Source organism: Gorilla gorilla, chromosome 4, assembly GCF_029281585.2.
Source record: "Gorilla gorilla gorilla isolate KB3781 chromosome 4, NHGRI_mGorGor1-v2.1_pri, whole genome shotgun sequence".
NCBI classification, from domain to species: Eukaryota; Metazoa; Chordata; class Mammalia; order Primates; family Hominidae; genus Gorilla; species Gorilla gorilla.
The window spans coordinates 25,101,863-25,123,467 of NC_073228.2; the positions used below are offsets into that span (position 1 = coordinate 25,101,863).

Here is a 21,605-nt window from a genome sequence, read left to right on the forward strand (position 1 = left end):
CCGGAGAAACAGCCCAGGACAGAAGCTGTTATATAGTAGGTGCTAAAGAAATAGTAGCAATAACCAAAATAATATATTAGTACTAATTTATTATTAATAGGATCACAGGGTAAATTATTATGAGTACTTCATTTTCCCCATCTCTTTTTCTTCCCCCAATCCAGGCAAAAAAGCCCACCATTGAGTTTCTAAGGATCCACTGAGGAAGGATGTGCAGGATCCTCCCAAGGGGGTGGCAGATTGAAAGGAGTCCTTGGAGGTCGGGGAGAGCAGTCAACGCATGGGGACAGTCCCCACACCTGGAAGGAAATGAGTGAGGAGGTGCAATTGATGGGTTCCTAGAGCAGCAGTGAGCAGAGTCCTTGGCAGGGCCTGAGAGGGGTGGCAGGATGGTGTTTACGAGGACACAGGACACCAGGTGTCAAGAACCCTGGCACCTACACCGCTGGACTTTGGATTTCCAGCCTGGCAGCCACTGCCATTCCCTCCCCGTTGGATTCCCATGCAACCCTGGGGAACACTGAATTTCTCACCACCAAGGTGAATAGGGGCTCAGACAGATTTAATTTGATTTAACACAACAAGGTGACACTTCTTGCATCTAAGTAAAATTCGTTCTCACTACACTTTTTTTTTCTTTGCACCCCACACAGCCATCAACTCAGGAGTTCACGCTTCCAGTGCTTCAGGAAACATTGTGAACAAATGAAACATCTCTTCCTCCTCTCCAGCTGAAGGGCTTCAGAATGCCGGAGGGGGGGTCTCACCTCCCATGGCACACCCACTGGCCATTTGCTCCATGGTGCCCTGGGAGTCAGCCAGGAAAATGGAATCTGGAGGCCAGAGTCTGACATGAGCTCATCTCTAGGATCTGAGCCCAATTCCTCCAGCACTTTCCTTGGGGTCACGTTGGTAGGATGCATCAGATGACCCCTAACCACACACTCCAAACATGTTCCATGGCCAAACTTGTGTCATGAGTCTTTCTCCAGTTGCTTCAATTTATCCAGAACAAGAGTGTGGTGAGGTTCCACCACTGGCTGACCACAGTTAGGAAAATCCAGAGTTTTCCTGGAGCCATTTCCAACATTGGTTGGCATCATGAGTAGAGATGGGAGAGAAGGAGTCAGGATTAATGTGTAGAGGCTTTCAGGAAACGACACATCGCCGTTGTTTGCATTTAGACCTTTCCTTCCCCCATTTATCTTTGGATGGGAACCTGGATTATTTCTCTGATTATAGAAGAGGGTACACTTACCATGCAGAACTTTTGGGACTGTACGTGCCATGCTCTTGGGGGTGCACTTGAAACAGGACTTGCAGAGCAGAGCAGTGCAAATATTACCAGCTGTGCGGTCATGAGCAAGTCCCTAAACTTCTTTAGGTCTCAGTATTCTACGTACAGGATGGAAAGGGTTACATGAGATAATGCTTGCAAAATACCTATTATGTGCCAAGGACTCTGATAAGGACTTTAGATGCATGTTGGTGGTCATGATGTTGGTGATGACCTGCTGGGGTTGAAGCTGAAGTCGTAGTATCTAAATCGACATTTGCAAGAGACTGTGTCTGGGTTGAAGATGGTGAATCCATTCTTGGGCGAATCCCAAGCCTGTGAACGGACCTTGTAGGATGCTCTCCAGAATTGATCATTTAGGACACTGAGAATTGCTGTGGATTGAATAGCTGCTACTCACCTTATGTGGTTTAATTTAGTCTCTTCAACATTTTGTTAATGAAAATAACTTAATCCAAAGAGGACTTTACAGTTTACATGGTGTTTTCACACACATTGTTGTATCTGAAATAGGGTGGGAGGTGTATGAGTGTGGGTGGATTTAAAGTAAAAATTGGCCCAAGTTAGTCTGCTGGGAACGTTGTGATACGTGGTTCCTTTATTGCCTAATCAGAAACCTCTAAAGCCTTTGAGCTTTGTTCTTTTTCACAACTGCTGAGCACAAAATGAATTATTCAAAGACCAGTGACAAAGATTGACCTGAACTTGATAGTCAGAGCCCAACACTATGAGATCATTTCTGAGGATTTATCATCCCTGCTTGCATCCCTGCTTGCTTGGCCCTGACAGTGGGCTGGAGGACACGTTGGCTCCAGGATGTTCTCTATCCTCTTTCCAGGGGCAGGCTCTAGCTGCATACCAGTGAATATCAGCTCCTTGGGGAAAGGACTCAGAGGCAGAAGGGCTGGGCATGAGCCCATGAATTTGGCATCTTGCCCCAGGCACAGCCTTGTCGGAGGAGGTGGGGCTGGTGCAGGCTGAGACAGAGCAAGGGGTGGGGGGTCCCTGGGGCTTCCACCTCCTCAGGAGTCCACCCAGCACAATTCTCCCCTCTTTTCTTGCATTTTGTTTGGGATGCCACCACTCCCCAGCCAGACTCAGAAGGTGGCCTTATCCCCAGCTACAGTGATAAATCCCAGTGGGTCTAAGCCAGTGGTTCTCAACCCTGGTTTCACATTAGAACCATCTGGAGAGCTTTAAACAAATTTCAGAGATCTGGGACTAAACCCCTAGAGCCTAGAGCATATCATGGCCTTGACATTGCCTGGAAGCTTTTTAGAGAAACAGACCCTCAGGGCCCACCCCAGAGTAACTTCAGAATCTCCAGGCTGGGAGAATAACTGACTGGTCAAAGCCAGTCATGGTATAGCAGATTGTGTTTCTCAAAGGTGCTTGCTACCATAGATCCCATCTCTCATGTGTTCCTCACAATGGAACTCTGACACTCCTCACATCTGAGATGGTGGGATCTATGTTCTCTTCTCTATAAACCTAGGTAGTCTGGGGATTATGATGGGAATGACATCAGGTAACTTCAAAGGCTGCTTCCAGAAAGGCAATGAAGCTTCTGCCTGGCTCTTGGGACCCTCACTCTTAAAACCAAGCTGTCACCCTACGAGGAAGACCAGGCCTTAAGAACAGACCGTGTGCAAAGATGTTCTAGTGACAACCTTAGCTGAAGTCTCAGTGGATACAATTGCCACACCAATAAGCAGGGAAGCCTTTGAAATGACAGCCACTGTCTGACTCCAACTGCCTGGGAGATCCCGAGTGAGAACCGCCTTGCTGAGCCCAGCCAACCCCTAAAGCTGTCAGAAATAATCATGATATGATTGTTGCTGTCTTAAGTTACTAAGTTTTGGGGCAATTGCTTGTATATTAATAAATAACTGGAGCACATGGTCACCCTGTTCCCCTTGCCAGATTGTGGTTTAGGAATGGGCATGTGACTTGGTTTTGGCCAATGAGACATGACATGAAGTCTGCTGGGGTTGCTTCTGGGAAAGTTGTCTTTGTTCCTCAGAAAAACATAGAGAAAAAGACCACCCTTCTCTTCCCTCTGATGCTGTTGCATCTTGATAGGATGTTTGGAATCACTGTTGCCATCTTGCTACCAACTCGTGGATAAAGGCAGTAGAATTCTGCCTTCCTCCAACTGTCTCCCCACTGCTACTGCCTGCCATGTGCACTCCATTATGCATAAATCTTATTCTTCCTTGGGGTGCTGCAAGTATCTGATCTCTTAGCTAAATTCCACATTCTTTGGAGTGTTGTCATCTGGGTGCCTCCATTAGGAGGCAGGGGCTGGAAGGAGTCTACTACTTGAGCTTGGTTGCATTTTGCTTGTAAAACTTACAGCCTCTAGAGTTGGGTATAGAGTCTGGGGATAGAGCCTGATGAGGTGATTTTATCTACAACCCCCCATTACAGGAATGAAAAGACAGAAGTTCCGAGGGCTGCTGGTAACACACAGAGGGTGCAGCAGCACCTGATGAGAACTCAGGCCTCTGAACCAGCAGGACAGAGAGCCCATGCATGCAAACCTTCAAGGATGGGGCCACCCGGGCAGAAAATCTTAGCCCCACAGTGAGCACACAGGGAGTCCTGGCTTCACACACCAGAAGGTGGAGGCAGGCCCAGAAGGATGTGATATGTCCAAGGTCACAGAGCAGAGGTCCAGGATCCTGGTTCAGGGATGTGAGACTCCAGAGACCTCAGCTCTGCCAGTACCAAGGACTTGAGGCCCTAGCACCTGTCCTGGGAGACGTGGATGCTAGAGAGGCACCTGCCCAGTTCCTATTCACTCATCTGCATGCCTGGAACCCAAAGAGCAAAAGCAGCCCTGGTGGGGGCTCTGACTGGCTCCAGCGTACCACCCTCCACCCCCTGTAGTGGTGACCACTGAGCCTCGTCTCTTCTATGGCACACTGGAGCAGCCGCTGCTGCCATGGATGAACCCACACTCACAGTGCTAGCTGGGCCCCAGGCACAGGTGCATTAGACAGAATCCACTCATCCATCCACTTGTGCACCCACTCCCTAGGCAGAGTGCTGTGTTCCAAAGGCAGGTTAACTTCCAAGTGTCACACGAGCATATGAAAGTGGTTCACTGAGTGTGGGGAGAAAGTCAAGACTTAGAGAGCTGCCAATGGGCGGGCCCTCATACCCAAAATCCAGGCAGCTGGTGAAGGAACAGAGCCCAAGTGCCAATTTGTGCAGGCCTTAGGTGGAATGTGGCTCTCCCGGCCTCCGCTGTCCTTTCTCCACTTACAATGGTTAGTTTTACACGTCAGTGTGGCTGGGCCATGGTGCTGCCCAAATATTTGGCCGAACATTTTTCTAACTGTCCTGTGAAGGTGTGTTTTGGATGACACTAACATTTAAATCAGTGGACACTGAGTAAAGCAATTACCTTTGCTAATGTCGGTGGGCCTCAACCACTGCACTGAAAGCCTGTATAGAACAAAGGCTGACCTCCCCTGAGCAGCCAGGATTTCTGCCAGGAGACTGCAAGTTTGGACTTGAACTGCAAGTCCTCACCGGGTCTCCAGCCCAACCAGCCTCTGCCATCAGATTTTGGTTGTACTCACCAAGTCTCCACAACTTCTTGAGCTAATTCCTTAAAATAAATCTTTCTCTCTATGTATTCATCCTGTTGATTCTGTTTCTCTGGAGAACCCTGATAGACCACCTGTATCTAGGGAGAAGGGAGAGTTACTGAAACATTAAGGAGGGGTGCCCCCTACATGTGGTTCTCTAGGGACATCACTGATAAGCCTGCAGCACCTATGGATTTCCCCCACGCCCCCACCCCAGCTCTGCATGCAGCCCTGGTAACACATGATTCTTCTGAAGGTCACTGGTGGGGCTGGGAGGACATCATTGACTCACCCATGGGACAAGAAAGAGGGTAGGGGATGGGCACAGTGGCTCATGCCTGTAATCCCAGCACGTTGGGAGGCCAAGGCAGGAGGATCACTTGAGGTCAGGAGTTCAAGACCAACCTGGCCAACATGGGGAAACCCCATCTCTACTAAAAATTTAAAAATTAGCTGGGCATGATGGTGCATGCCTGTGATCCCAGATACTTGGGAGGCTGAGGCAAGAGAATTGCTTGAACCCAGGAGGCAGAGGTTGCAGTGAGCTGAGATCACACCACTGCACTGACAGAGCAGGAGCTTCACCATCTTGCACAAGCACTGCCATTTTAAAGTTCACCTTGATCAAAAACCACCTAAATTCAAAGGGCATCAGCCTAATGGCTAAGGTCAGCATGACCATAAACCACAAATGACATCTCTGACCAGAAACATTCCACACTCCTCCCCAACCAGAGAGATGTCAGCCCCAAGATAACCTTTTCTCTGACCAGAGACTTTCCAACCCTGCCATAAACTTCTCCCCCACACAGAAACATTCCAAGCTCTCTCACCAATAAATACTCTTAGTCTGTAAGGGAGAGTGCTTTTGACTGAAATCGTCCAGAAGCCCCTCTCAGGTTTATTCTCCAAAATAAACCTGTCTTTGACTATTGAGCCACTTTTCATGGTTCTTTCCTCTTTCTTTAATTCTTTTTTTTTTTTTTTTTTTTTTTTTTTTTTTTTTTTTTTTTTTGAGACGGAGTCTCGCTCTGTCGCCCAGGCTGGAGTGCAGTGTTGTGATCTCGGCTCACTGCAAGCTCCGCCTCCCGGGTTCACACCATTCTCCTGCCTCAGCCTCCCGAGTAGCTGGGACTACAGGCTCCTACCACCACGCCCGGCTATTTTTTTGTATTTTTAGTAGAGACGGGGTTTCACCATGTTAGCCAGGATGGTCCTGATCTCCTGACCTCGTGATCTGCCCACCTCGGCCTCCCAAAGTGCTGGGATTACAGGCGTGAGCCACTGTGCCAGGCCTCCTCTTTCTTTAACTCTTACATGCACTCCAGCCTGGGTGACAGAGCAAGACATCGTCTCAAAAAAAAAAAAAAAAGTAGGGTGATAAGTTCCAGGTGTGGGGGAACCAATGTCAGATTGTTCCCTGTTAATGACTGATTACCCCAAGTCATTTTATTCCATAATTCATGACACTTGGGTTTATTAGTCTACCCCTCCCATTTTTTTACAGTGCTTGAGGAGACAAAAGATCAGAATGCATACTGAAGAAGAGACCCTAATTTATGATTTCTGAGTTGAGTTTGTATATGTTAACGTTTGGTAAAAATCTCCTGATTGAGGAGAGGCTGCAACTAGCCCCTGATTCTGAGATGAATTTATAGACAGAAAGGAAATTGTGATGGTGATGTGATTATTGACACATGCACCCACCCCCGATGGGGGAAAAAATGACCGAGAACCTGTTCCTAAGATGCGTGTAAACCACATCTTCCCAGGCTAAGGGCTCCTTCATTTAGCAGCTCAGCATCAGGGCCAGTGAAGACCGAACCTAGTGATGTCTGAGTCCACAATCAGCTTGTATTTAGGAGTGGATTCTACTTTTTCCAGGTGCACCAAAAACAAGCCTGGCACAGTGACAGAGAAAGAGTGTTCTAGAGAGAGAAAAGTGCAATTAGGAGCTAATTACATTGATAAAAATTGGAATAGCGCTTACCTAAATGATTGTCCAGTTTGGAAACGCTATCTGTCTCCAAGCACAAAAACTGATTCCTTTACTTTGCGGTGAGGAGAACATGGTTTTGGTATTATTCTGTAAACAGTAACTGAAGAATACAACAGTCATTGCAAGGGTGCCAGTGGAGAGGGAGGGGGGCCTCGCAGTTGCTATCAGTTTATAGGCAAGGATTGAAAAGTCACATACAAAAGCAACAGAGAGCCTCCCACAGGAGGCTGAGTCATTGGAGTTGTGGGTGGGTGGGAGGCGAGTGGGCTTAGGAAACCATTTAGGCCAAGCCCCTCAGAGTGGAGGTGTTGCCCAAGGATTCGTGGTGAATGAGTGGCTGAATTGGGACCAGAACTGGCTTCTCTTATCCTTCTCCTCCACCATGCTGTGAGACAAATGGAAGAATCCAGCAACAAAATACCTGTCATGGGCTAAACTCTGTCTTCCCTAAATTCATTTGTAGAATGACCCTCAGTACCTCAGAATATGACTGTATTTGGAGATAGAGCCTTTAAAGAGGTTATTTCATGAAAATTAACCACCAATTAATTGGGGATGGACCCGAATCCAATCTGACTGGTGTCCTTGGACACCAGGAGAGGGAATTTGGACACGCTGAGGGACACCAGGGACACGGGCACACAGACCACATGAGGACACAGCAGGAAGGTAGCCGTCTGCAAGCCAAGGACAGAGGCCTCAGAAGAAACCAATCCTGCCAACACCTTGATCTTGGACTCCAGTACCCAGAACTGTAGGAAAATTCATGTGTGTTATTTAAGCCACTCAGTCTGTGGTAGTTCATTGCGGCAGCCCGGCTGCCTAACACACCGCCCCTCCAAGGCTGCGCACACCAGACGTGCAGCTTTCTGGACTACGTGCTGGAGCCCACGTGTCGCCACCATGGCTTTCTGTTCTCAGAACCTAACAGCGTCTTAAAGAGGGCAAGAAGAGAGCGGGCACAGCAGCGACACACAGCATTGTTTTGCTACTCAAAATCTCAAAACCAAAAACATCTAAGCTAAGCTGACACTTGGAGAGCTGAAGGGGGGCATGGCTTGCAGTGGCTTCTGTGGACTTACGGAGGGTAATTGAAACCCTCCTGGCTCCGGTTTCCCACCAGAAGAATGGGTGTCACACTGCCTGGTCTTCTGGAAAAATCTGATTTGCCCACATCTGTCCTACACCCAGGAAGCAGACACTCCTCTATATTAGGATTAAATTGGCAACCCCCAATGTTCACAGGCAGCCTTTGGAGAGCAGCTGGATTATTCCAAGTCTGCCTTTGTTTGAACTCAAGATGCACCAGGTGTCATCAAATCCAGCTCCCACTCCCAGGCAGCCTGTTCGAAGGCAACCTTCCACTTAGGTGGTTTAGACAGATGTCTACAAGATTCCATCTTAGGGCCTTGGTCTGGAAATATTACCCTTGTAAGGGGACAGTATCCCCAGGACCAGAAACAGTGTCTGATAATAGGAACTCAGACCAGACCAATTCTAAAATTCTCATTGTCAGAATCAGTTATTTGGGTTAAGGCATAAAAGGCTCCTGTAAAATATGTTATCAAAGGGCCATACATATTAGGATGTCTTCAGCCATTAACACCTCTTTGTGACTTCATCAGTGTGGCCTCAGAGCCACCCTTAGTCCCTTAGTGCCAGGGCCCAGGGCAGCTGAGTTCTGGTGTGAGGAAAGGAGAAAAAGTTCACAGCCTGTGTCAGGGAGGGAAGAGCGTGGACAGGTGTGTCATGTGGAGGGACATGGGTGACAAGGAGAAAGGAGTTCAGAAGGAACACTGACAGCTTGACATGTCTAAGTCAGCCAGACATCTATATCAGAGTCACCTTTCGGCCAGATGGTGCAGATCTTGAATGTGAATGGCCAGGCCAGTTGGCAAGTGCACGAGTCCAGCTGCATCTGTGTAAGGAGCTTGGCATCTCAGAGCTGGCCCTGGCCCAGGGCCATGAAGTTGGGGGGGTGCAGGAAGAATATACAAAGGGAACATCGGTGTCTCCTGGGCTTGGGGGGAGCTGCTGGCTTCCTGGAGCCACTGCTGTGATTGGCACTCACATGGGCGGGGCTTCTCCCATGTTCCCAGACAATCAGCTTGCCCACAGACTCCAGACTCCCACACCCACGCTGGGGCAGTTAGAGCCCTTCTGGAGAAGCAGGGAGAGGACTGGGGTCAAGTGACAACAGCTAAGCATGGGTGGCCTGGGCCTGTCAAGCACAGGCCTGGGGCTCAGGGGTCACCTGGAGAGAACAGGAAGGGTTGTCTGGCCACCCACAGTCCAGGGATGGGGGTGGCCGAGGCTCAGCAGGGCGAAGAGGACATCTGGTCATAGTCGGGGCACTTGAGCAAGGCGGGGTAGTTGCTGTTCATCTGCAGGGAGGCCTCGCTGGAGATGTCGGAGGGGCTGCGGCCCCTGACCCAGGCGTCTGGGTGTAGGAACTGGCCTGAGTAATCGGAGCAGTTGCTCAGCCGAGGGCGGTAGAAGCCAGGGTGGGGCCTGTACATGTCCTCCGCGGTGTACCGCTTCATAAACAGGTACACAGACATCACCCCGGCACTCTACAGGGAGAAGACAACAGAGAATGGGCTCGCTGCTGGGGCCTGCCTCATCTCCCTTGGCTGGGGTCTGCACAGGACACAGCTCGAGTGGGGTGGGAAGTGGACGTGGGGACAGGAGCAGGGCCCTGGGGACATCCTGGCCGGAGGAGACCCAGAAAGGTAAGACAGTGACACATTCTGGGATGAGGAAGGGAAGTAGAGTGGGTGGTCCGGGGTCCAAAATGGTTGTGGAATCTCCCCTCTCCCCCATCCCCACTCTCCCCGGCTCAGTGGGGCAGTGCCCAGGCCCAGCCTATCCATACTTAGGGTGACGGGCTTTACCTCCGTTAAAAGGAAGGAGATGGCGGCGAAGGCAAACGACCACCCATACTTGTAGTTGAAGTAGGTCTCTGCATCCTTGGTCCTGTTGAGCATCTCATCGTTGATGCTGGAGATGTAGAGCACCAGGCCCACCACGAGAGAGAGGCCTGGTCGGGCAGCAGGGGAGAGGGGATGCTCAGCCCAGAGGCCCAGGAAGTTTGCTGAGGTGGCACCCACCTCCCTTTGCAATTCAGGAGCAAAGCCACCAGCCTTGGGGTAACAATGCTCTCAGTGGAGTTCAAAGGAGAGCAGAAACTTTCCTCCCAAGCACCCTGTGTAGACCAGCACCTTCTAGACAGCAGATAGTTTGAGGGAAGAAGCTCCTATATAGCTGCCCTCCTAAGCCATGGGCTAAGCCCGGTGGTTCTCACCCTGCTGTGCATATCTGTCACACAGGCCTGAGCCCCAGCTCTGGACATTCTGATACACCTGGCCTGGGATGGGACCTGGCACTGTATTTTCTTCTTCTTTTTTTTTTTCTTTTTTTGAGGTGGATTTTCACTCTTGTCGCCTAGGCTGGAGGGCAATGGCGCGATCTCGGCTCACTGCAACGTCTGCCTCCCGGGTTCAAGTGATTCTCCTGCCTCAGCCTCCTGAGTAGCTGGGATTACAGGTGCCTGCCACCATGCCCAGCTAATTTTGTGTGTTTAGTAGAGACAAGGTTTCTCCATGTTGGCAAGGTTGGTCTCGAACTCCTAACCGCAAGTGATCGCCAGCCTCGGCCTCCCAAAGTGCTGGGATTACAGGTGTGAGCCACTGCGCCTGGCACTGCATTTTCTTAAGAGGGCTGTGAACCACTGAGCTAGAAAGTGGCTTTTACAGAACTGAAGGGTAAAATACGCCCCGTGGGCAGAGATAGCCAAGGTGGTAGGTGGCATCTATCATTGCGAAGTTCCCTCATGTGGCCCATGGTCTGTCCAACCCACCTGACCACAAGGTGTGGCCTGTCTGAGATCTTTAGGTAGGGGAGGTAAAGGGATTTTGTCCAGATGTTGGCAAACTTTAAATCAGGAGGCCAGGGGGACCGACCTCCTACTGCCATTGTGCAAATGACTGCCTCAGGCATCAGTTCTATCAATTAGTAGCTGTAATTGAATCAAGACATAATTAATTACTCTCTTTTGAGTTGTTCAGGTTTAATTCCACTCACATTATTTTATGAAACTAGGGCATCTGGAAGGATGAATGCCAAAGGAAAATTGGTGTGACCGAAACCTTCCTAGTACTTATGTTTGAATCATTGGTGCACTAAATGAACCCTCTTTATTGTTATCATTGAAATGACTTCATGTGGCCCATCTCAATCCTAGATTTCTGATCTGGTAGCCCACTGCTGAAAAACCTCACGTATGTCAAAGCTACTGTTTATAGCTTTGGCTATCGTGAAGTTCACAGAAGGAAAAATAAAAAGCTTAACTAACCCTGAGTCTGTACCTCATAGACTTCGTGGAAATATCACCATGCAAAAGCTGGGCTGATGACATTCCTGGTGCTCAATAAATACGTGTTGGGTTAATGCATGGAAGGGTGGAAGGATGGGTTGATAGATGGAAGAATGGATGGATGATGGGTTGGTGGTAGATCGAAAAATGGATGGACAGATGGATGGAAAGAAGAGTGGGTAGGTGTGTGGATGGATGGATTGATGGATGGATGGATGGATGGATGGATGGATGGAGAAAGAAAGAGTGGCTCTTGGACATCAGACTTTCTGACTGCCACCTGGCTCCCAATCTACGTTGACAAGAAAATACTGGGAAAAGGATCCTAAAATTACTTAGGAGTCAGGTGGTAATCAGAATGCTTGGTATCCAATAGCTGTTTTTCCTTTCTTCCCATCCGCCCATCCACTCACCCATCCATCCATCCATCTATCAATTATTCAAGTCATTCACCCATCCATTTTCCATCCAAGCATCTTCTCCCCAGGATCCCTAACCAGTCAGTCAGTCTGGGGCACCTAAATTACATGCCCCGAGAGCCACTCCTTTGGCCCAAGTCATTATCTCCAAAAGAAAAGGTCTCCATGAAAATGCACAGGTCACCTTGAAAAGGAGAAAGAGCCCACCTTTATTTGCTGTTTTCTTTCTCCTTCTCACTCTACACACCAGCCATGAGTAATCTCATCCATGTCCATGGATTCCTCTCCCACTCCCTAGGCTGATAGCTCTCCAATCTCTATCTTTGGTCCAAGTCACTCCCATGAGCCCCAGACACTGACCTCTGGCAGCCTTCTGGACACCTCCTCCCAGATGTCATAAGGACACCTCAAACTCAGCATTTCCCACACTAAACTCATGATCTGCCCAAATCTGTTCCTCCTGTGATCCCTGAATCAATGATGTGATATGCCATCCACCCAGTGCTCAAGCAAGAAATTGACACTTACCTTGACTCTTCCCTGGAAGCCTCATCCTAGTTCTGTTGAGTTTACTTCTCAAATGTCACTCGAACCCTCTCATTTCTCTCTTCTCCACCATCAACCCCCTGTTTGGGCCATCGCCTCTACTATTGGAATAGCCTCTTGCCTAGTCTCCCTGCCTCCTGTCTTACTTCCCTCCCTCCCTCCATTCCCCAGCATGGTCATTCTAAAATCCAAACCCAATCGTGTCATCCCTTGGCTCAAAAGCCATCTAAGTCTTCTCCTAAAGTCCCGAATCCATAAGACGACCTCAGATGCCTTCCCCAGTCTCTCTTCTCACTACATTTTTCCTTGCACCTGCCATGATGAGCAATGATTACACTCAGTTCCTCCAGTGCTTCATCCTCCCACTTTCCTCCAGGCCCATTTTCCACCCCCACCCCCAACCTCACTTCTTTGCCTAATTCTTACTCATCCTTTAGCTTGCCTCCTCCTGGTAGTCTTCCATGACCAACATTTGCCCTGAGTTTCAGTCACTGGTCTTGGCCCCCTTGCAGTCCTTGCTGGCCACCATTCATAGTCCTATTCACACTGGGTTCCTATCTTCTGTCTACTGTTTGTATCTCCCATTGCACTGCCCTTTTTGTAGGCAGTGATGCCAGCAGCCAGAATAAGGCCTGGTAGATATCATGAATGAATAAAAAGAAGAAAGAATGAAGTACAACCTGGCATCGGTCCAGGAAGACAAGTCCATGTTGAAGTGGTCTAGGAGGGTTTATGGTGTGGGGTGTGACTGGAGAGGGAAGGAGACAGCAGGAGTCTCCTGAGGACAGCTGGGGGATGGGGGGTGAAGGACCCATTATTCCAAAGGCAGATTGTGTTTAATATTCATGCACAAATATGAAGACATAGCCCCTTCAAAAATAGGAATACTCAAGATGGTGGGAATTAAAAAGTCATTAGGTGCAGTGATGTGTGGAGTGAGGAAGGAACCCTGGGTTCCAATCCCAGATTTGCCAGAGGGGAGTCTGTGCAGTCACCCCTCCTGTGGAGCCTCTGTTGCTCTTCTGGAAGGTAATAATGGGCCCAGGGTCCTCAGATGTTTCCTCCATCTCTGACTCAATTCTGTCTGAATAACTGACTCAGCCTATCCTAATTCCGGGACTTTCCAATGCAGAGCCTTTTAGGAGTTAAACAGCAAAAGTCCAGGGTGGCTGGGCACAGTGGCTCATGCCTGTAATCCCAGAACTTTGGGAGGCCAGGGCAGTTGGATTGCTTGAGCTCAGAGATCAAGATCAACCTGGCCAACATGGAAAAACCCCATCTTTACTAAAAACACAAAAATTAGCCAGGTATGGTGGCAGGCACCTGTAATCTCAGCTACTTGGGAGGCTGAGGCAGGAGAATTGCTTGAATCCGGGAGGTGGAGGTTGCAGTGAGCCAAGATCGCACCACTGCACTCCAGCGTGGGTGCCAGAGCAAGACTCTGTCTCAAAAAAAAAAAAAAAAAAAAAAATTCCAGGGTGCAAGAAAAGAAAACAACACAACTTACCTGAGAGGATAAAGAAGATGCCAGAGACAAAGGCCAGTATCGTCCGGTGGGGACGGATGTGTCCGATGTTGTTCAGGATAAACCCAATGAACATGAAGAAGAGGCTGACCAGAGGGAATGGTGTGGCTGAGCGGATCATCTCTAATTAACGGGACAAAAGGGTGGCCTGTCAGCCTCCAGGCCTGATTCATTCCTCATCATCCCGAGTTGAGTGTTCCTGGCAGTGTCTACCAACAGGTCCTCAAAGCCCCACCCTGCAGGGGTTCCCCAGACTCTACCCCCATCAGGTGGCCTAGGGATCTCCCATTACTAGCAGGACTTTTGTCCCTGAGGTGGGCCTGGAAGGTCTGACTTCAAGTGCCAGCATCTTCAGGGCCTCTGTCATTTCCTCCAGGCATAAGCTACTACCCTGCTGGGAGTCCACACTGTCTGCCAATATGGAGTCCATACCACCTGCAAATATGGCAGCTGTGGAAGGGCCAGGTCATTCCATCTTGCTTCCTCTTCCAGGCAGATTCACCATTTCCTTGGGCAAGGGGTTGCTCTGAATGGTACAGGGGACAGTTACAGCCTCTGTTTTCTTCAACTTATAATTACTTGGGGAGCAATTCTGTTGGGGCTAGTCTTTGTCCCTGGTTCCTGAGAGATCACCTCTAAATTCTTGGAATTTTCCAAGGATGGGAGTGTCTTTGTTATTCATGGTGGGTCTCTCAACCACACCTGAGTTTTTGCTAACCAGGTGACTCAGGATGGGGGCTAGAAACACCAACCATGGGATTAGAATATTGGGGTTTTGAGCCAGGTGATATCAGCCTGGCCTCTAGGCAAGGTAAGGGGCTAGAGGGTGAGTTCAATCACATGATCAATAATGTAATCAATCATGCCTATGTAATGAACCCCAATAAAAACTCTGGACACCAAAGCTCAGTTGAGCTTCCTGGTTGATGAACACATCAGTGTGTGAAGATGGTGACACAACCTGATTCCATGGAGAGAAGAGTCTGAAGGTCCACATTCAGGACCCACCCCCAGACCTTGCCCTATGTGTCTCTTCATCTGGCTGGTCCTGATTTGTGTCCTTTGTAATAAAATTGGAATGGTAAGTATAGCACTTGCCCGAGTTCTGTGAGTCATTTTTGCAATTATTGAACCTGATGGAGTTATGGGAGCTCCCATATTTGGAGCTAATTGGTCAGAAGTGCAGGAGGCCAGGGACCTCTGAACTTGCAGCTGGCATCTGAAATAAGGGTAGTCTCGTTGGGGACTGAGACCTTAAACCTGTGGAGTCTCTGTTAACTCCAGGTGATTAGCATCAGAATTGCATTGCAATATTGCAAATTCATACTGGGGGCAGAACCGACTCTGTTGAGGTCAAGGCCATGAAGTCAGGCTCCCTGGGGTCCAGAGAGCTCAGTTCCCTGATTGATGCCTGGGTCAGTAGACTGGGAGACTCCAGCAACCTGTTTTCACTACTGGAAAATTAAGCTCTAGTGGATCATCTCTAATTAACAGGACAGCACACCCAGCTGAGTCTAAGGGCATTCCTCTTGAGAAATATGCTGGCACACTGACTCTTCCCTCTGCCTTGCTCCTCTCTGTCCAGCCAGTGGCCCAGGTTGCCAGACTCAAGGCACTTACTTAGAACATTGACCGTGGACTCGGATGTCAGCTGAGTGTTCATGGGCATCACATATTCTATGGTGAAGCAACGCCCCCGCTCCTCACCTGTGGAGACAAGAATCACATTTCCAGGTACCTCTTGAACATGGATTTGAAGTTAGTCCATACAAATGGTATTTCCAAGTGTGTTTTTAGGATCTTTGACCTGCTGTGTCTTTGCACCTGAGCTGGATCCAAACCCTATGGGGGTCCTGTCCCTGGCTCATAGCCCACAGCAGAGGTGGAGGCATGTCCTGACATGACAACCTTCCTGGAGAAGCGCCTGTGTGAGGATGGACCCAAGCACCAAGAGTCACATGAAAAGAGGTTGGTATTGCAAACTCTCCATGCTGAGTGAACATCTGGTGCCATCTCACTGCGTTTGGCCAGATGGGGCTGACAATGGTGCATAGCTGACTTAGATTCTCCAGTGTGGGTGTCATGGAGCAAAACTCCAAAAGCCCTGTCAACCACCCTGGAAATCAGATCCTAGTGACTTCAAACTCCAGATTTAAGCACAGACCAATGCCACGCAGTCTGGGGCAGAAGAAGCCAGATTTGGATGTCATTCCCATGGCAGACTCAACACCTTGAGGTGTCTTCTCTGCTAAATACTGGTAGGAACAAATACCCACTCCATCCCCCAAAGCTGTACTATCAAGCTGGGAGGAAAAAGGCTGGGAGAGCCAAACTGTGTCTCTTCCCAGTGCACACATAAGTTACAAGCCCCTACCAAGAAAAGCCCAGTGACCACACTGTGGCAATCCAGGCCAGCCCAGCTTGCAGCTATTCTTGTATGACTTGGAAATGCTTTTCTTGTGTAGGCTGGTCTTGGGTCATGATAAAGGGATAAAGGATAGAATTCTTGGAGTGGTAACTTGAAGGGTTACAGGGAAGCCCTAGTGAGTAAAAAGGCAGGCCCAGATAAGTGGGGTCAAAACCTCTACCATGCTGCAGAGCTGGTAGCATGTTTCCTCTCATAGCATGTGTTTCCTCTTCCTGCTCATGTGTTTCCTCTGTGCCATTTTATGGAGGGAGGAACAGAGAAACTGCCAAGTATTTTCTAATCTATAAACTAGTGGATGCAAGGAAGCTGAGTTAAGGAGACTGAACCTCTTTGAATCTTCATTTCTGCATTTGCAAAGTGGAAATAACAAGTCCTGTCTTGCAGTACTGTTGGGAGAATTATATGGGATCAATACTTCAATGAGCTAAAGCATGCATGAACATTTGAGATCTGTGCAGTGTCATTTGCATCCAGTCCTGGGAGCAGAGTGTGGGGAAGGCATAGTTACATTCATCTTTCAGGAAGGAAGACCTGGGAGGTGAAAAGACTGGCTCAAATGGACATCGAGAATCAGGACTTGAGTTTGGAATGGGGTCCCAGTCACTGCAGGGAGCACCACCCGCCATATATAGGGATCATCCGTGGTGAACGGTCTCCTTCCAGCATCTCTTGGCCATCTCTCCCCAGGGAGGGACCTCTTGGGGCAGGTGATGTCAGGAGGCAGGGCTGTCCCCAACCCTGGGCACCCTTACCTGCAAGGAAGCAGACCCGCCAGAGGCCTGAGTGCAGGGACATCTTGATCTCGGTGCTCTGGTTCTGGGGCACAATCACACCCTCCTCCAGGTACAGCCAGTAGTCGGTGCTGACCGCGATACCCAGGAGGCCCAAGCCACAGACAGCAAAGACGCTGCTCAGCAGGGTCAGGGCCTTCCTCCCGCAGGCACTCATCTTCCTGGACCGTTGCTGCGCAACCAGTCGCCACGCTCCCACCAGCACGGACTGCGCTCTGGGGCTAGGGAGAGTGGGTGAGCAGGTGGCAGTACCCACGGCTCTGAGAAGACCAAGATGAGGAGCCAGTAACTAAAGTCAACCCCCAACCTGGCTCAATGGATGAGTAAAGACCACCAGGCAACCCCCTGGACACCAGGTCACCGCAACAGAGGTGCCACCCTCCCCCTAACCCCACAGCAATTCAGAGCGTTCTTGGCATGCCACTGCAAGGACCCCCTTGTCCTCTCTGGGAGTCCCCTTGCTGGGTACTGCCATTCATTCATTCATTTATTCATTCAGCAACCCATTGTGCCAGACATGGGAGATACAAAAATGAACATGACACTATCCTTGCCATTGAAGGGTTTCCCATCTAGAAGAACAAAGGCACCCCCAAAGCAATTAAATGCGACCCATTGAGGGCTGTGGTAGAGACCTGTCCAGGAAGTAGAGAGGAAGAATGGAGGAGAGAACTCTGCTGGGTGAGCTTCTCTGTGTTGAAAAGGATTCTGAGGCTCAAATAGACTCTGTGAGAGATGCCAGCTCCAGACAGGAAAATGGCAGCAGCCTTGGGAAGGAGTAGAGAGGCAGGGAAGATTTCTTGGAGGAAAGTGTCCTCCTCATGTGACTCTAATAAGTTGCAGGACTTGGTCAACACAAGTAAAGAAGCCACACCACAGTCCAAGTGCAACAGCCTCCTAAATCCACCTAATCAGAAATGGGCTGACTCTTACGTGCTCAGCACACTGTATCGGCAGGGGCCAGCAATGAACGAGAAAAAGAGAAGCTAAGTGTCTAAGCAAGGTCAACCACAAGCCCCACCTGCTGATATCTGCCAGGGTCAGGCACTGGGCAGTGGACAATGGACAGTGGACACTGGACAGTGGAGAGCAAGGCAGATGGATGCCAGCCCCTGTGGAGCCCATAGCCAGTCTCAGGGCTTCTGTGCTCTGGCTGTAATCTAGAATCACCTAGGAAGTGTCTAAAAATCCCTGATACCCTGGTGCTGCTCCAAGAGATTCTGATACAATTGAGCTCAAGTGGGGCCTGGGCAATGGTATTTTTAAAATTCTGACAGGTGATTCTAATGTGTAGCCAAAGTTCAAAACAATTGGTCTTTGCTACTCAAAGTATGGTCCATGGACCAGCCATGTAGGCATCATCACGCAGCTGGTTAGAAAAGTAGACTCTCTGGCCTCTCCAACATCCTAAATTGAAATCTGCATTTTAACAGGATCCTGGTGAGTTGTCTGCCTACTAAAATCTGAGAGGTGCTGTGCCAAGCAAACAGGTGATGGCATTGTAATGTAGCAACTGCTATGATGGGGAAAGCCCAGGATATGACAAGGGCCCAGAAGGGGTCATCCAGTGGGGCTGGAAGGGGCAGGCAGAGCCATCTCTAGAAGAGGATGAGGCCTGGGGCAACTCAGAAAGGTTGTGTCACCCAAGCCAGCCTTGGCTGCAAGTTTGCTACCCTGTCAGCATCTTTCACTGGCACCTTGCAATATTGCAAAGTCAGAACTTTTGAAACTGGATGTTAGTGATGTTTGGGAAAGAGGTGCAGCAGTGCTTCGGTGCAGTCCACCAATATCAGGGCTCCAGTGGAGTCCTAGGGCCCTGCCCCAGGGATGGTATCATGTTCCAGTTGAGATTTGAGGCACAGGTGGGTATTGAGACAGCTGAAAATGGACAGAAGCCAGATTTGTCTGCAGAGTCTGAGTTGACTGTAGGAGGAGAGTGGGAGAGTTTAGAGCCTCTTTGTGAGAAGGGGTTGAGGGGTGCACACTGGCCCTGATTCCACAGCACCGGCCCTGCTCTAGCAGTTGATCATAGGAAAGTTGATTGATCTACAGAGTGAGCCACACATTGGCTTCCTGGAGGCATGTGTGAGTCTATGTCCATGTTTGCAAGGCTGAACAGCACAGGGCTTTAAGCCACAATGATCCTTCCTGTGTTGGCTTTGACAAAGGAGGGAGAAATGAAACGCCAAACAGCCCTCTCCACCCAGCCAAGTCATTCTCCATGCAACAGCGTGGGCAGAGGGGAGCAGGACAGTTTGCATCTAGCGTGAGTATCTAGTAAAGCGCCTATAAGCCCTGTGCTTGCAGCTGAGGAAGAGGCAACAAAATCAGAGGTGTTGCCGCTTGCAGAGTTTGCGAGCTGGAAAAATGGGAAACCACAGCATCCCATTCTGACTGAAGGTGGGGTAGCATCATAACAGGCAGAACCCAGGTCCTGGGGAAGAGAAGCCGACTCCCAGCAGAGGCCCAGAGCAAGGCTGCTGCCGACTGGTGGGAAGTGCTAGTGACGTTGTAATGATAGTATTTTTATATTAATAGTAGTTAGCCAAACCCTGTCATTTACACTTGAAGCTCATAAAGTCCCAACATCTGCCAAAGGAAATGGAATTGAAACACCGAGGATGGTTAGCAGGAGTAAGGGGAGCAGTGGAGAACAAAGGGATATGGCTCCCAAAGGCAAACAGAGCCTTGAACTTACACTCAACCGTGCCACTAAAGATCCATGTAAGGTTGGGAAATTAACCTCTCTGCTATGGTTCAGATAAGGTGGTTTGTTTGCCCCCACCAAAGCTCATGTTGAAATTTGATCCTCAATGTGGCAGTGTTGGGAGCTGGGCCTAGCAGAAGGTGTCTGGGATCATGGAATCCCTCAGGAATGGCTTGGTGCTGTTTTCATGGTGGTGAGTTCTCACCCTCGAAGACTGGATTAGTTTGAAGGAATGAATTAGTTCCCTTGAGACAGTTGTTATAAAGCCTCAGGTTTCCTCCGTTTCCTTCTTGCCCTTCTCTGCTCTGTCGTGATGCCATATGAAAGCCCTCATCACAGGCCAGGGATATGGCCTTGAACGTCTCAGCCTGCAGAACCAAGAGCTAAATAAACCTCTTTTCTTTATAAATTATCCAGTCTCAGGTATTCTCTTATAGCAACACAGAACAAACTAAGACACTCTCTGAAGCCTGATTTTCTCCTGGATAACATGGAGGAAGAGACTAATAATAAACACCAAAGTTCATTGAACGTTTATCATTGTTAGGCATCCTGTTAGGCACCTTACTCCCCATTTTAATCCTGGCTATTCTATTACCACACCCATTTTACAGGTGAGCAAACCGAGGATCAGAGAGGTTAAGAAGCTTGCACAAGAGCACTCAGCTGGCAAATGTTGGTGCCTGCATTTGAACCTTACCTTGCCCCACTCCCAAGCCCTTTTTCAAGGCTTGCATTCTCAAACTCCTACCCCATGAGTTTATCCAAAGTGGGGTCCATGGAGCAATAATTCCATGGAATATTCTAGAAAAAGTGACTCTGGTTAAAAGGAAAAAAAAAAAAAAAAACAGCTTGTGAGAAGCACTGCACCTAGCTCTTGCAGAACCGCATTGCACATTATGGTAAAGGCTTTGAAAAGCCTGCTTAGCTTTGCTTATTTCTGTATTTTCCAAACTTATTTGAGCAAAGAAAAAAAAAAGACATCACGTTCTGTGAAACCCACTTTGGGAACCACACTGCCTGCCAGGAAGAATAGGAAGACCTGCCTTGCTCACTCCACAAAATTGCTGGTGTGATTAAACACGACAGCAGATATGACTATGCTTTGAAAAAAGTCTAAAGCATGATCCTGGCATAAGGTATTGTTATTAAGCAACAGTGGACTAAGCCCCTGAGTCTTGCAGACAGAATGGATCAGAGCTTCTGAAGCACGACTGCTGTTGCCTGGTCGAAGCTGAGCAGCCAATCTTAATGTTAAGCTTGGCAGGGAGATGAAAAAGATTCATGTCTTGGAGACTGGGAAAGATGAAAGTGGAGAGGAGATTGGATCTTAATCTACAAAAGCGAGAAATAAAAGAGGCTGAAAGTGATCTTGCCTGCCAAACTCTACAATAGCAGATCCTAAAGCCTGGAATATACCTAGGAAAACCAAAAAGTTTCATCTATTTCCACAGTATGTAATACATTTATGGAATGCTACCTGGGGTGGAAAATAGCAATCTTATTCATTACAAATTTATATCTATGCTTCTATTATGTAATCCTATTTATTTATAAATAAATCATATTATTGACCGAGTAGGGTTAGCTCCCAGGCACTGTGCAAAACCTTTCATGTACAGGGTTTCATCAGGACCTCACGATAACCCTGTGAGTAGGTGGGATCGGCCCCACTTTGTGGATGGAGAAATGCAGGGTTAGAGATGTGGAGTAGCTTACAGGAAACCATAGGTGAGCCGTGGGCTGGTTTTAAACCCAGGTCTAACTCCAAAGTCTATGCTTGGACAACATCATCTCCCTACTGAAGAAATATGGGCTCAAAGAGTGTCGGGAAGAAGGAAAATAATGCAAAGTAGGTCACTCAGGCAATCTAGAAATGTACGAGACACGGTATTCAGAAATGTTTCTTTAGAAGTGGT

At 48.8% G+C, this 21,605-nt stretch overlaps 1 protein-coding gene across 3 annotated transcripts; it reads right to left on the reverse strand.

The window, feature by feature from the left end:
• Positions 1–69: 69 nt before the first annotated feature.
• On the reverse strand, positions 70–17,239 carry CACNG5 (calcium voltage-gated channel auxiliary subunit gamma 5). 3 transcript variants are annotated; one of them, XM_004041115.5, is made up of 5 exons: positions 16,941–17,229; positions 15,381–15,467; positions 13,743–13,883; positions 9,790–9,935; positions 70–9,468 (listed from the first exon to the last, which is right to left on the reverse strand). In XM_004041115.5, the coding sequence occupies exons 1-5, from the start codon at positions 17,134–17,136 to the stop codon at positions 9,211–9,213; spliced, it is 828 nt and encodes a 275-aa protein (XP_004041163.1). In that variant the 5' UTR covers positions 17,137–17,229; the 3' UTR covers positions 70–9,210. The 3 variants fall into 3 exon arrangements, with proteins under 3 accessions (XP_004041163.1, XP_030866502.1, XP_030866501.2); XM_031010642.3 differs by lacking the exon at positions 9,790–9,935 and having other exon boundaries at positions 70–1,071; positions 16,941–17,239; XM_031010641.3 differs by lacking the exon at positions 70–9,468 and having other exon boundaries at positions 9,469–9,935; positions 16,941–17,239.
• Positions 17,240–21,605: the final 4,366 nt, after the last annotated feature.

What these genes read in the sequence shown, in the direction of transcription:
- CACNG5 (XM_031010641.3), bottom strand. Translation starts at nt 17,136, where the DNA reads ATGAGTGCCTGCGGGAGGAAGGCCCTGACCCTGCTGAGCAGCGTCTTT. An exon ending in GCGGGTCTGCTTCCTTGCAG is followed by an intron (nt 15,468 to 16,940) that starts GTAAGGGTGCCC and finishes TTGTCTCCACAG; the next exon opens with GTGAGGAGCGGGGGCGTTGC. An exon ending in GTCCACGGTCAATGTTCTAA is followed by an intron (nt 13,884 to 15,380) that starts GTAAGTGCCTTG and finishes CCCGTTAATTAG; the next exon opens with AGATGATCCGCTCAGCCACA.